Source organism: Mastigoproctus giganteus, chromosome 5 (genome assembly GCF_048544385.1).
Source record: "Mastigoproctus giganteus isolate SK-2022 chromosome 5, ASM4854438v1, whole genome shotgun sequence".
NCBI lineage: Eukaryota > Metazoa > Arthropoda > Arachnida > Uropygi > Thelyphonidae > Mastigoproctus > Mastigoproctus giganteus.
In genome coordinates, this window is record NC_143579.1 from 92,985,370 (window position 1) to 93,000,939 (window position 15,570).

The window sequence follows — 15,570 nt, forward strand, 5'->3', positions numbered from 1 at the left end:
ACATGAATAATAATATTTTCTTTACCCCCTTTAAAATCTGACAATCTGTTGGTGACATCATCAATAGTTGCTCCCGGTAGACATACCCTGGTTCTGCTCCACATATCCTTATTACAAAAAATATTCCCCGTTTCCCTGACAATGGAGTCTTCTAATAAAACAATGTCTTTTTTAACCAGAGTAGTTTGCACTTGGTTTTTTCTGTTTTGAGGCTCGAATCGGGTGTGCATCACTTGGTGGATTGCTGGAGTTTTGAGTCCCTGACCAGCTACCAGATGCATTATTCTCGAGGGCAAGCACCCGTTTTTTCAGGGACTCAAATTGTTCCATCAGTGCACCAAATTGTAATTTAAGATCGGTGCACTCCTTACATCGATCACAAAGAAAAGAATCCCCAAGTGAGGTAGGATTAGTCACCAGGTCGACCTTGAAAAACATTCCACAGATTCCACAATGGATTAAATCATGACTCACCTGTAAATCGCCATCAGCTATTTCCGTGTGAGTCACAATACCCTGTGACATGTTTAAGGCAGATCGCGTAACTACCATTATAAAATTAAATAAATATCAATGAAAGTTAACTTTATAAAATTATATCTATAATATTATTAAAATCAAACTGTTACAGGAAAACCTATAACAAAATAAATAAAGGCGCCTCCGTAGCCAGGTGGGAAGCAGCAGTAGTGCGTCGCACACGCTTCTTGATTAGACCGGGGTTCGAGCCCGTCACCACCAAATATGGAGGATGCGGAAAGGTCAGGGAATGACCACCGCATATCCCGGAGCAATATGGCCTTAGTTGCTAATGCTCCTAAAAACCAAATAACAACAAATAACATAACAAAATAATCCAACAATATCTAAATAAATCAAATATTCAAAAGCACTATCCAAAAGTAAACCAAGTTTGTTCAAGGTTTAGGCCTAAATGGTTATCAAATGAACTAATGAGACTCATGACAGAGAATAAAAATGCATGGGATGCATATAAATTATCAAGCGACTCAGAAGCCTATGGCAGATATAAGCTAGTCTGTAATCAGGTCACAAAGGAGGTTAGGCAGGCGAAGGCAGATTACGAGAAATCTTTGGCAAAAGATGCTAAGAAAAACAGCAAGGATTTCTTTACTTATATAAACTCTAAAAGGAAGGGGATGAATCTGATTCGTCCACTTGATATCGATGGTTCGACTGTTGATGATCCTGCTCAGATAGCAAACAAACTGAATGAGTATTTTGCATCTACATTCACACATGAGGAATTATTAAGGTTGAAAATGGCAGAAGGTTATCAAATTGTAGCAGGGTGCTTAATGATTTTGTAATAACTGAGAGCAAAGTGGAGGAGAAATTGTTGAAGTTAAACAGCAACCTGGGGTGGATGGAATCTATCCAGTTATATTAAAGGAGGTGACAAAGCAACTAAGCAAACCCTTAGCCATAATTAAGAAAACATCCTTGGACTCAGGGGAGGTCCCCACGGACTGGAAATGTGCAAATGTATCCCCAATTCACAAAGGAGGATCGAAGGGTGACACGAGTAATTACAGACCAGTTAGTTTAACTTCTGTTTCGGGTAAAATAATGGAATCACTGGTTAAAGATGCATTGCAGGATCATCTAGACAAGACTGCATCAATAATTCAGACAGCATGGGTTTGTTAAGGGAAAATCTTGTCTGACAAATTTGATAGGATATTATGATGTGGTTACAAAGGATCTGGATGCAATAAATAATTTTGATATCATATATTTGGATTTCAGGAAAGCTTTTGATACTGTTGTGCATGGAAGACTATTGTACAAATTGGAGCAGAATGGTATTAAGGGTAAGTTGCTACAATGGATAAAAGGATGGTTGAGTGGGAGAAGATAGAGGACTGTAATTAATGGGTGCTGCTCTTTGTGGACTAATGTTACTAGTGGAGTCCCACAGGGTTCGGTGTTGGGTCCTCTGTTGTTTTGTATATTTATCAATGATATTGATGAAGGTATATCAGGCATAGTGTCAAAGTTTGCAGATGATACAAAGGTTGGCAGGGTTGTTAATGACAGTAATGGCAGTGTGCTACTGCAACAGGATCTAGATAATTTGGGCAGATGGGCTAAGAAGTGGCAACTGAAGTTTAACCTTGACAAATGCAAAGTACTGCATATGGGTAGAAGTAACCCCAGAGAAACATACCAAATGTGTGGTACTGCACTTAAGGTGGTAGAAAATGAAAAAGACCTGGGAGTAATTGGGCAGTCAGATATGAAGTTTTCTGAGCACTGCAGACAGGCTGCCAGGGCAGGTCATGGGGTTTTGCCAATAATATATAGGAATTTTGTTAACAGGGAAAAGGAAGTGATTGTCCCTCTGTATAAGGTAATGGTCAGGCCACACCTTAAGTACTACGGTACAGGTCTGGAGGCCTCATTTTAGGAAGGATGTAGATTTGCTTGAGCGTGTACAAAGTAGGGCAACAAGATTGGTGAGGGGAATGAAGGGATCCTCTTACCAAGAGAGGCTTAAGTTCTGCAAATTGCAGTAGCTGGAGACAAGGCACCTGCGCTGATAGTCAACGTGATCTGATTGTGGTGTATAAGGCCTTGAGTGGATTGAGCACGCTGAATTCTGATGGGATCCTTCCACTTGTTCAGATTACGAACCTAAGGAGCCATAAATTCAAATTAAGAAAAGACAGATATAGAATAGATGTGCAGAAATTTGCCTTTAGCCAGCGGGTAGTTAATTGCTGAAACAAACTTCCATCTGTCGTTGCGGAAGTTGATAGGTTAAATAAATTTAAGGAGGAACTGGACAGGCATTTGGAGGGAAAGGTGTGGATTTTTTTTTTTTTTTTTGGCTGATGATTCATAAGCTCATACACTTGCTTTCTTGCATCACGTGCCACTACTACTACTACATTATCTGGCTGGAAGTAACTGTTACTAGATGGATAAATTGTCAGCATGAAGGGATGTACCTAGCTGGCAAATCAGATGTTGATTCCTTACACCATTACACATCTATCACCAGCCTGCAACGTTAACATCTAGTATGACAGGTCGATTCATCAAATGGGCCACTCTGTACATATGCAGAGTGATGTGTTCATTCACACTGCTATCATTCATATCCTCCTGCCAACAATATGGAACAATGGGAGCTGGTTCATTGGAGCCAAGTAACATTTTTCTGCTTCTCAAATGTCCAGTGTCAGTGTTCCTGTGCTTATATACTGGTAGCTGCTTGTTTTTAACTGACAAGAGTAGATATCGTTGAAGTTGCATGCTGTTATATCCCATATCTGAGAGGACTCAAACATTGTGCATTCTGATATATATATATATAAATAATGTGTGGTTTGTAGAATAAATAAAGTGTCTGTGAAAATGTAAATGAAAAGTTCATAAGGTGCCAGAACTAAGAGAAGTTTAAGGGATAGTAGAAAGTGGAAGTGAAGTAGTGGTTAAACAGGTGAAAAAATTTGAAAAACCTAGTGTAAAAATGAACTGGGACTGAGGGGGAAAAAAAAAAGGAATATATATTCAGATATGGGAGGGCAATTTTAGCAAGACCCGAATATAGTAGATGAAAATATGATACATTGCCAGGAAATTCATCAGGGGACTAATCCTGACCATGTATCAGGTACTGCATTTCCAAACTTGGCTGTAGTATTAGAAAAAGGGGGGCAAATATGCGGCCTTTTATCGTAATACTAGTAGATAAGGTCATTATGCAGTATCATATTTTCATTTACTATATTTAGATACTGCATATTTGCCATCCCCTGATTCGACCTCTTGCTAAAATTGCTCTCCCATATATGAATATAGTGTTATTTATTTACTTGTATATTCGTTTTTTTTTTTTTTTTTTCCTCAGTCCCAGTTCATTTTTTCACATTCTTTCACCTGTTTAACCATTACTTCACTTCCACTTTCTACTATCCCTTAAACTTCTCTTAATTCTGGCACCTTGTGTACTTTTCTTTTCCATTTTCACAGACACTTTATTTATTCTATAAACCACACATTATATCCCTTTGCTTCCTCTACTGCTGCACTGCTCGTTTTGGAGCATTAGACATACTATAACTTTTGTTATTTTCCTTTTTCTGCTTATTTTGCTTCTTAACTGTTATATATTCTTACTATATATATAGTGTGTGTGCGCGCGTGTGCACCTTTTTAACCTCATTGCTCTACTGTACTCATTTGACCATTTGTGGTCTCTAGATAACCTCATTCATCCTCTGTTGGCCTTTCACATCAACAAGCTGTCTTCAGTTTTTTTTTTTTTTTAAATTGTGCGTGTGTACATATATATATATATATATATATATAAGATAAATGTTGAATAAATATTCTTACATTTTTAGGAAATCAGATTCTGTAGTATCAATTAAAAGGCCTGCTAAAAAATTAAAAAAGAAAATCAAAAAGCCAAAATTACAGCAGCTACTTGGTCCCGCCACTTCAATATCTGTGACGAGTGGTAGTCAACGTGCTGATCCTAAAGATGTGTTTGAAGCTTCACAACCAGTGGAGGGAAGCAAAAAAATTCACTTTAATATTAAACCTTCCTTAGGAACAGATACAACAGAAAAAATTGGTAAGTCTCTGACTTGCATTTGAACTGCTTGTGATTGTAATGATGAGAAAAGAAATGAACAGTTGCTGTGTCATGATGCATTAGAAATTAAGCAAACTTTTCATTCTCATAATTATTATACTTCTTCAGTGGTTAATAATATTTTATTTTTTTTAGTATGTTTAATATCTAGGTATTAATAATGTAAGAGTTGAAGTTCATCCTGCAGGAAATCAAATAATTAAACTAAGAACATTTGTAGAGTGCTCTCAGTTTCATTATAATTATTTTTATATGGATGCAAGGGCTTGCCTCTCTTCCTTTTTTTTTTTTTCAAAAGTTCTACTAAAATTAACCATACAGTTAAACATCTTATGGTATTATGAATTTTAGTGCTCCCAGAAACATCTCACATCCTACACCACCAGTTTAAAAAACAAATGGACATACTTTTGCTTCAAACATGAGAATAAGAAATGCAATACAAATTCAAATAGAGCCACCAAAAGACAAGTTGATAATTTAAAATCTACTGCCTAGCCTGAAGTCAGACCTGACATTTTGGTACTACACTGTTCTGTAGGGCTAGCTAACCTTGTGAATGCAGAGGGGAACTTTAACTAGGGTATATTTTATCAGGTGAGGTATTATCACACAAGCGTTCATATCACCAAAAGTCTGAAATTAAATATCAATGGCTTACATTAATAGAATTATGATTTTCATTTTAAAAGGTCCTGAAATTAATATCATGGTTAAAACTGTTTATCTTTGTTAGCCAATCTTAGAGAACAATGTGTTATCAAAAAGTCAGATCCGACTTTAGGCTAGGCAGTAAAATTTTAAGTAATTGACTTATCTTGTGGTGGCTATATTTGAATTTGTATTATATTTCTTATTCCTGTGCTTATAGCAATAGACTGCCCATTTATTCTTCGGGCTGAGGATGTAGGATGCAACATGTTTCTAGGAGCACTAAAATTCAAAATACTATGGGATTTTTATTAACTATGTGTTTAATTTTAGCAGTAATTCGGGAAAAAAAAAAAAAAAAAAAAAATAGAGTGATAAGTCTTTATACAAAAATATTCTTAATTCCAAAGTATATTGGACTAACATTGTCCTTTTATCAAAAACAATGTAGTCCCATATAATATCCAGGAACTACCAGTAATAATTAAGGAGTGAGGAGTAGTAGTAATAAGGAAAGTAAAGGAAAACTGCCTGAAAGAAGAAAGAGAAATATACATTATTTGCCAAAATTTAAAATATGGAAACATCACTCTTAACATTTTTTGGATTCTGTATGCATGTGAACCTGAGCAAAACTGTGTGCATAAATATTATTATTTTTTTTTTTTTTGACTTTAGAGATTGAATGTTAAAGTGAAATTATTGTCAAAAATAAAATAAAAATTGCTTAACTCTGCAGTGGTGGTACCCCATAAAGTAATAAAGCAAGTATCAGAGAATTTGACATGTTACAAACCTTCATTTTAATTTCTGGGAAAAACAACTTTTGAGTTTTTTGAATTCTGCTTGGGGTATAGCAATAGTTTTATTGCAATCTATTAACAGATGGCAATACATATTGTATGTGATTTTTTAGTCTTTAATAAAAAATTATATATTTAAAAAAGTAACCCTTTTATTACAAAAAAAAATAAGAATATAAAATCTGCTGAAAATTTTAAAATAAAACATTATATGCATAAAATATGAAGAAAAATGTGTTTTCTCTCATTTTCATGATCAGAAAACCATTAAACGCACAAAATTTCAAGAATGCCTGTGTGTGCACGTGCGTGCGTGCATGTGAGAGAGAGAGAGATACTGTTATTTGCTTCAATTTTTTTTTTTTTTTTTTTTTTTGACGCCTCCATAGCCAGGTGGGCAGGAGCAACAGTGCGTAGCACATGCTTCTTGATTAGACCGGGGTTCGAGCCCATGATCACGAAATACGGAGGATGCGGAAAGGTCAAGGAATGACCACCGCATATCCCCGGAGCAATATGGCCTTAGTTGCTAATGCTCCTAAAAACCAAATAAACAACAAACAACAGCTTCAATTTTTAAAAATTTTCTAAATTTATTTCATAATAACTTGCATATTATTCAATTATGCAATTGTGCATGCCTCTCACAGAACACAATTCACATGTTCTGTGAGATGCATACATGAAAAAAATTTTTTCATATTACACAGAATTCAGCAGTGATTATTCATACACAAAGAATCTGAAGGTAACAGAACCACTTGGTGTTAGTGATCATAGTGTGTTGATGGGATTTACTTAAAGATGTAACTACCATCAAAGGTAAAGGGTAGGGTTTTGCTTTCATAAAGGTGACAGTTTTTTAAATTCTATTCAGTGGGACAAACTGATGATGTTACCATCAGCAAATTCTAAATGGGAAACATTCAAGGAAATAATCATCGAAGCTACTAGGCTTTTCATACCAACTAAGAAATACTGTTCCAGGCCTAGACCTAAATGGATGAGACTCATGGCAGGGAAGAAAAATAGATGGAATGCATATAAATTGTTAGGTGGATATAGACAAGTCTATGGTAGATATAGACAAGTCTGTTATCAAGGAGGTTAGGTAAACTAAGGCAGATTATGAGAAATCTGTGCAAAGGAAGCAAAGAATAAAGCAAAGATTTTTTATTTATGCAAACACCAGAAGGAAGGGGATGAATCATATTTGTCCACTTGACTTCAATGGTTCAACTGTTAATGCTCCTGCAAAATTTGCTGACTAACTGAATAAATATTTTGCATCTACATTCACACCTGACAGATTCTTAAGGGATGTGGATGCCAGAAGTTTATCAAACTCTAACAGGGAGCTAAATGATTTTATAATAACTGAGAGGAAAGTGGAATAGAAATTGTTGAAGTTAAACATAAGAAAGGCACCTGGGATGAATGGGATTGGATCTATCCAATTATATTAAGGGAGGCAGCAAAGGAGGTAAGAAAATTCTTAGCCATAATTATGAGAGTATCCTTGAATTCAGTGGAACTTCCCTTGGCTGGGAGATGTGCAAATATATCCACAATTCACAAAGGGGATCGAAGGGTGACATGAGTAATTACAGACCTGTTAGCTTAACTTCTGTTCTATGGAAAATAATGGAGTCAGTGGTTAAAGAAGTAATGCAGTACCATCTAAATAGGAGTGCAGTTATACTTCACTCACAGCATGGGTTTGTTAAGGGGAGATCATTTCTGACTAATTTGATTGGATACTATAATGCAGTCACAAAGAAACTGGATACAAAAAATAATTTTGATATCACGTACTTGGGTTTCAAGAAAGCTTTTGATACTGTTGCACATAAGACTGCTGTACAAGTTGGAGCAATGTGGCATTAAGGGCAAGTTACTGATAAAGTACGCCTCTGTAGCCGAGCGGACAGGAGTGGAAGTGCAGTAGCACACGCTCTTTGAGTAGACCGGGGTTCAAGCCCCTGACTGCTGAATACAATCTGCCAACCCGCACTGGACCAGTGTGGCAGATTATGGTCCATTTCCCTCAGCATGAATTGTTGAGGCTTCCATCCTGCAGTGGGTTGATAATGGCTGCACTTCACTTTACTTTTTTACTGATAAAGGGATGGTTGAATGGAAAAGGACAGAGAGTGGTTATCAATGGATAACATTGCTCTTCATGGACTAATGTTATTAGTGGAGTCCACCCCCAGAGTTCAGCGTCGGGTCCATTGTTGTTTTCTACATTTATTAATGATATTGAGGAAGGTACAGTTGGACCTCTCTTTAATGAACTTCCATATAGTGAATTTTTCTATTTAGCGAATATTTTTGATTTCCATTTGGTTGTTACATTGAAAATAGTTTCCGTATAATGAACGAAGAAAATTTCCATATAATGAACTAATTTCGAGAAACCTGAATATGCATTGTTCGCACCTCTGGCTTTCAGGCAATAGAGCTGATGCTGTAGAAAGCATGAATTAATAGCTAAAAGGATTAAGATTTAATCTCTTTAGCTTTTAAGAGCTAAAGGGATTAATTCTTAAGAGCATGAATTAAGAGCTGAAATATTCCACAATTGACTGTTGTCCTTAAAACCTATACAACCGAAACCTCTACTGTACTGAAATGCCACACTGATCAACTGCTATCTATGTATCCACAGCCATTGGCAAAGATTATGGCATATTTGCATAGATCGGGCATTAAAAAAAAAATCGCTTTAAAATTTGGTATCTATGCCAGTAGTGTATCAACCATTCTAAAAAACCATGTTTCGATTCTCAAACTGTTTGAGGAAACAGGACCCAGTCAGAAGCTTGCGAAATTATTCCTGTATAATTATTATATTGATTATTATATGTAAATGAAGCTGTTTTTTTAAGTGGGCGAAGTTGATTCGAGACCAAAACAGGCTGGTATCAGGGCTACTAATAAAAGAAAAGGATTATGCATTATGCATCTTTCCTGGGGCATAAAACATTCCAAGCCACTTCTGGTTGGCTAGACAAATTTAAAAAGTGCTGTGGCTTACTCAAAAAAGTTATTTCTGGTGAAAGTGGAGTTGTAATCAAAGAAGACTATACCTATTGGAAAGAAACAGTTTTGAAAAAAATTATGGAGGGCTACGAGCCCAAAGACATTCAACAATGATGAAACAGTTCTGTTTTTTTAAATGTTTGCCGAACAAGACACTGACTTTTAAAGGTGATAAATGTTCAGATGGTAAAATAGTAAGAAGAGAATTACAGTCTTGGTTGTTGCAAATATGGCTAATAATTAAAAACTGAAGCTTTTGGTAATAGGCAAAAGTAAACAACCCCGATTTTTCAAAGAAGTAAAGCCATTAGAGTTGGACTACAACAAAAAAAGCTCAGATGACAAGTAAAATTTTTGAACAGTGGATTTTAAATTTCGATAGAAAGTTGATGAAAGAAAACAGAAAAATCGCATTGATTGTTGACAACTGCCCTGCACACCTTCACTCGGTAATTTCGAAACTTACAAGTGTGAGGTTTGTTTTCTTCCCTCTGAATACCTCATCTAAACTGCAACCAATGGACCAAGGCATTATCAAGAATTTGAAAATGCTCTACTGGAGGCAGCGCCTCCATAGCCAGGTGGGCAGGAGCAGCAGTGCATAGCACACGCTTCTTGATTAGACCTGGGTTTGAGCACGTGACCACCAAATATGGAGGATGCGGAAAGGTCAGGGAATGACCACCACATATTCCCATAGCAATATGGCCTTAGTTGCTAATGCTCCTAAAAACCAAACAACAACAACTACCGAAGGCACATATTTAAAAAAAATTAAACTGAGAATAGAAACCAACTAACCAACCTATAGATTCTGTTATAGATTTGCAAATGTGCATATCAGAGTTGGCAAAAGTGTTGGAGTCAGGATGTGATGGAAACAATGATTAAGAATTGACTCAAAAGCAGGTTTTGCTAAAACACCAATTGACAGTGCTGAGATGGATGAACTACTAGAAGATATTGAGCAATATTGGGAAGAACTCCAAGCAAGAGGTTTGATCAGCGGAGAAATTGTTCTTGATGAATTTTTAGGAGTTGATAATGATGTCATAGTAGCTAAATATCCGAGTGACTCCAACATTTTAGAGAGTGTTCAAAGAACTAGTGACAATATCAGTAATGATTTGGATGAAAATGAGGACATTATCAAACCTACCAAACATCAATGTTGGCAGCATTTGAAATTTGCATCAAGGTCTTCAATGATTAGAAAATGTGCCAGAAAATTTGAGTGTTTAACATTTTTATAAATAATGTACAGTAAAATCCAGTGTACAACAAAAAATAACCAAATATTTTACGAAATAATTCTTAAAAGTGTACTAATATATTTTGTGTTATCATGTACATAGTCATTTCTTAATATGTATGTATTAATAAATTAATTGTTTAAAATGTTAGAAAATTTATTCATTCCAACTTAGTTCTGATTTATTTCCCATCTTTTACTGGCACCTCCATAGCCAGGTGGGCAGGAATAGCAGTGCGTAGCACATGCTTCTTGATTAGACCAGGGTTCGAACCCGTGACCACCAAATACGGAGGGTGCGGAAAGGTCAGGGAATGACCACTGCATATCCCCGGAGCAATATGGCCTTAGTTGCTAATGCTCCTAAAAACCAAATAACAACAACAACCATTTTTTACTATATTTCTGAACATTGACAGTATTTTTCATTGTTGAAAAGGTCATATTTCTCTTTAACGAAATTTCTGTTTAACAAATTTTTTCAAGCGAATGATCAATTTTGTTTTAGAGAGGTTCGACTGTATATCAGTATTAATGTCTAAGTTTACAGATGATACAAAAGTTGACAGGGTGGTGGTTAATAACAGTAAGGATGGTATATTACTGTAACAAGCTCTAGAAAAAATGAGGCAGATTGGCTGAGAAATATAGCAATTGAAGTTTAACATTGACAAATGTAAAGTACTGCATTTGGGTAGCAGTAATCCCAGAGTAACGTACTGACTCTGTGGTACTGAACTTATGATAGTCAAACATGAAAAAGACACTGATGTAATTGTGTAATGATATATGAAGTTCTCTGAGCAGTGCAGACAGTCTGCCAGGAAGCTCATGGGGGTTTTGCCAATGATATACAGGAATTTCGCTAGCAGGGATAAAGAGTTGTTTATGCTATTGTATAAAGCCATGGTTAGACCACATCTTTAGTACTGCATACTCAATTTGTGGTCTCAAGATGTCATCCCTCCTAAAATGAGGTCTCCAAACTCGATATCTGGAGGCCTCATTTTAGGAAGCACATAGAGATTCTGAAACAGGTACAGAGAAGGTGAACAAGATTGGTGAAGGGGACAAAGGGGTACTCTTACCAAGAAAGGCTTCAGTTCTGCAAATTGCAGCATCTGGAAACTACACACCTGCTAGGTGATTTGACTGATGTATTTAAGGTTTTGAATGGATTCAGTAAGCTCACTGCTGATGGGATTCTTCCTCTTACTCAGAATACACACATGGGGAGACGTAAATTCAAATTGAGGATGTGCAGAAGTTTGTCTTTAGCCAGTGGGTGATTGATCGTTGAAACAAACCTTCATCTGTTGTTGTTGTTGTTGTGGAAGTGGGTAGCAGGAATAAATTCAAGGATGAACATAATAAACTATTGGATGGGATGGATAGGTGAGATGGGAAGACATGGGGATAAAAATGAAATGGTGACATGGGGTGGCAAATTCAAATTGAGGAAGATGTGTATTTGATGGTTGAAACAAACTTCCATCTGTTGTTGTGGAAGTGGATAGCATGAATAAATTCAAGGGCGAACTTAAACTATTGGAGGGGATGAAGGTGAAATGGGGAGGTGGTTTTTTTTTGTTTTTTTTTTGGGTGATGCTCTATAAGCTTGCTTTCTTACGTCATTTGCCAATTCTAATACCAAGTTGGTAACTCTACCAGGATTGAATATCAGCTTCCTTGTTTGAATGATAACACATTTTTTTTTATTAAAAAATAATAATGAACCTTTCAAATAAATCATCTAAAAATACCTCATGTAAGACCACATAAATGATAGATCTGTTGGAGACATTTATGCATAACATGAACTAGAAAGAAACATAATTTAAAGCTCCATAAGTGTCAGTACACTTATGGAGCTTTAACGGGCTTAGAGGGAAATAGGTATTCGGTGTTGGCCTGCCTCCCTAAAATCCACTCATGCACACCTTCTCGATGGTAAGTCCTGTTACGTCACTTAGGTGGCAACGAACATGAAGAGTGGTTCTCTTCAAGATGCCTGGTCAGCGTGAAGAGGAAAAGACCAAAAGACAAAACAAATGGCCCTCAGTCCCCAGCGGCTTTCACTCCCCCTCTTACAGCAGCAAGAGGATCAGAGTGGAAGCAGAGGGTGCTAAGAATCTCTGGGTATGACCAGGCTGCCATGCACAGAAACTGAACTTGGCCTGTTACAACGTAAGATCGCTCATCGGTGAAGACAGGATATTAGAGCTGGAAAAGGAATTAGAAAATGTGAATTGGAATATCATCGGTTTGGCTGAAACAAGAAGAAGAAATGAATCACTTATAAGTTTATCAAGTGGAAATCTGCTGTACACCAATGGAAACAGTGAAAGGAGTGAAGGCGGAGTTGGCTTTCTGGTCCATAAAGATATAAAAAACGACATTTTGGAATTCAAAAGTACATCACCAATGGTGTCAAGACTGCTACTCAGGATTTCTAAGAGGTATAAGCTAAAGATTATAAAGAATTATGCACCAACATCGATCCATGATGATGAAGAGGTTGAAGAAACGTACAGCGAAATTGAGAGTCTTCTAGATGAACAGAAAACTCACTACACTATCATTATGGGGGACTTCAGTGCTAATTGGAAAGAAACAAAACAGCACAGAAAGGGGAACTATAGGAAAATTTGGAATTGGTGAAAGAAATGAAAGAGGGGAAAGATTTGTGGAATTTGCAGAATTTCGAGACATGCCAGTAATGAATGCTTTTTTCAAGAAAAGAGTGAACAGAAAGTGGACATAGAAGAGCCCAAATGGATTAACAACTAATGAAATCAACTTCATCCTCATTAACAGAAGATATATCGTGAATGATGTTACTGTCCTGAACAAGGTAAATGTAGGAAGCGATCACAGAATGGTAAGATGCACACTTGATATAGATGTAAGAAAAAAAAGGAAAAAACTGACTAGAGTAAATAATATGAAGGTCTTTGAGATAACAGAAGGCGCCTCTGTAGCCAGGTGGGAAGGAGCAGCAGTGCGTAGCACATGCTTCTTGATTAGACTGGGGTTCGAGCCTGTCACCACCAAATACGGAGGATGTGGAAAGGTCAGGGAATGACCACCGCATATCCCGGAGTAATATGGCCTTAGTTGCTAATGCTCCTAAAAACCAAATAACAAACAAACAAACAGATAACAGAAGAGGAGAAAAAGCAATATGTACTGGAACTTAAGAACAAGTTTGTGCTTCTGCAGACTGCTCAGGACCAAGATATCAACGAGGAATATTACAACTTTTTGAAAGTGATAAAGCCCAAGAAACCTATAGGTAAAAAGAAATCCAAAAAAGAAAAAATTAGTCAAGAAACACTTGTCATGATGAAATGAAGATGACAAATGAAGAAAAACACTGACAATGAGAAAATTGAATATACTGAGTTATGCAAAGCCATTAAAAAGAGACTCAGAGAGGAAATAAGAAAATTTAACACAAGAAAAGTAGAACAAGCATTAAGGGAAAACAAAGGATTTAAATCAGCAGCCATGAGCAGTAATACAGAAAGACAAATGATACTGAAACTGAAGAATAGTGATGGTTTACTTATAAATAGCAGAGAAGGCATAATTCAAATAGCAGAGATACAAGGAGCAACGGAATGATGCCAGCAGTGGAGAAGATGGATCGCAAATTAGCAACACATACAATATACCTGATATCCTTCTTGATGAGGTAGAACATGCATTGAAGAAAATGAAGAATAACAAAGCCCTGGAGGAAGATGAAGTTACTGCAGAGTTGTTAAAATTGGGAGGAAGAGACATGACACAAAAACTGGCAAGACTCTTCACAAAATGCATTAGAAAAGGTGTGATGCCTAAGGAGTGGAATAATTCAATCACAGTTTTGCTGCATAAGAAAGGAGATAAATCAGAAATTGGAAATTATAGACCAATTAGTTTGTTATCCCACATCTACAAGTTGTTCACAAGGGTCATTACTAACGGATTAGAAAGAATACTTGATGAGAATCAACCGAAAGAGCAAGCTGGGTTTAGGATAGGATTCTGAACTATGGATCACCTTACTTCTAGAGTTTACATAAGTAAACTCTAGAAGGAAGGGGATGAATCAGATTGGTCCACTTGATAACTATGGTTCAACTGTTAATACACCTGCTCAGGTAGCTAAAAAATAATTCAATATTTTGCATCTAATTCACACATGAGGAGTTATTCTGGGAGGGGAATGCTACAGGTGTATTCAACTATGGCAGTAAGCTAGATAATCTTGTAATAAATGAGAGTAAAGTGGAGGAGAAATTGTTGAAGATAAACATAAGAAAGGCACCTGGAGTGGATGGAATCTGTCCAGTTATATTAAAGGAGGCGGCAAAGGAAGTAAGCAAACCCTTAGCCATAATTATGAGAGCTTCCCTGGACTCAGGGGAAGTACCCATGGACTGGAGATGTGCAAATGTGACCCCAATCCACAAAGGAGGATCAAAGGGAGACATGGGTAATTACAGACCTGTTAGTTTAACTTCTGTTCCAGAGAAATGAATGGAGGCACTGGTTAAAGAAGCATTGCAGAATTATCTAGACAAGACTTCAGTTATAGCTCGGACACAGCGTGGGTTTGTTAAGGGGAAGTCTTGTCTGACTAATTTGATTGGATACTATGATGTAGTCACAAAGGAACTGGATCCAAAGAATGACTTTGATATCATATATTTGGATCTTAGAAAGGCTTTTGATACTGTTGCATATGGAAGACTGCTGCACAAATTGGAAAAGTGTGGCATTGGAGACAAATTGCTGCTATGGATAAAGGGATGGTTGAGTGGGAGAAGACAGAGGAGTGGTAATCAATGGACACTGCTCTTCGTGGACTAATGTTATTAGTAGAGTCCCTCAGCGTTCAGTGTTGGGTCCATTGTTGTTTTCTGTATTTATAAATGATACTGATGATGGTATATCAGGCATAATGTCCAAGTTTTCAGACGATACAAAGGTTGGCAGGGTTTTTAATGACACTAATGACAGTACACTGCTGCAACAGGATCTAGAAAAGTAGAGCAGATGAGCTGAGAAGTGGCAAATGAAGTTTAACATTGACAAATGTAAAGTACTACATATGGGAAGCAGTAATCCCAGAGTAATGTATCAACTCTGTGGAACCACACTGACAGTGGTAGAGAAAGAAAAGGACCTGGGGGTAATTG

General features: G+C 36.8%; 1 protein-coding gene across 1 annotated transcript in view; it reads left to right on the forward strand.

The window, feature by feature from the left end:
- Positions 1-15,570, forward strand: part of LOC150085562 (RNA-binding region-containing protein 3) — a 201,272-nt gene that overhangs the window by 137,383 nt on the left and 48,319 nt on the right. Inside the window, exon 7 of the mRNA XM_090373348.1 lies at positions 4,377-4,609. Coding sequence (XP_090229474.1) covers positions 4,377-4,609 — 233 coding nt within the window. The remainder of the gene's footprint in view (positions 1-4,376; positions 4,610-15,570) is intronic.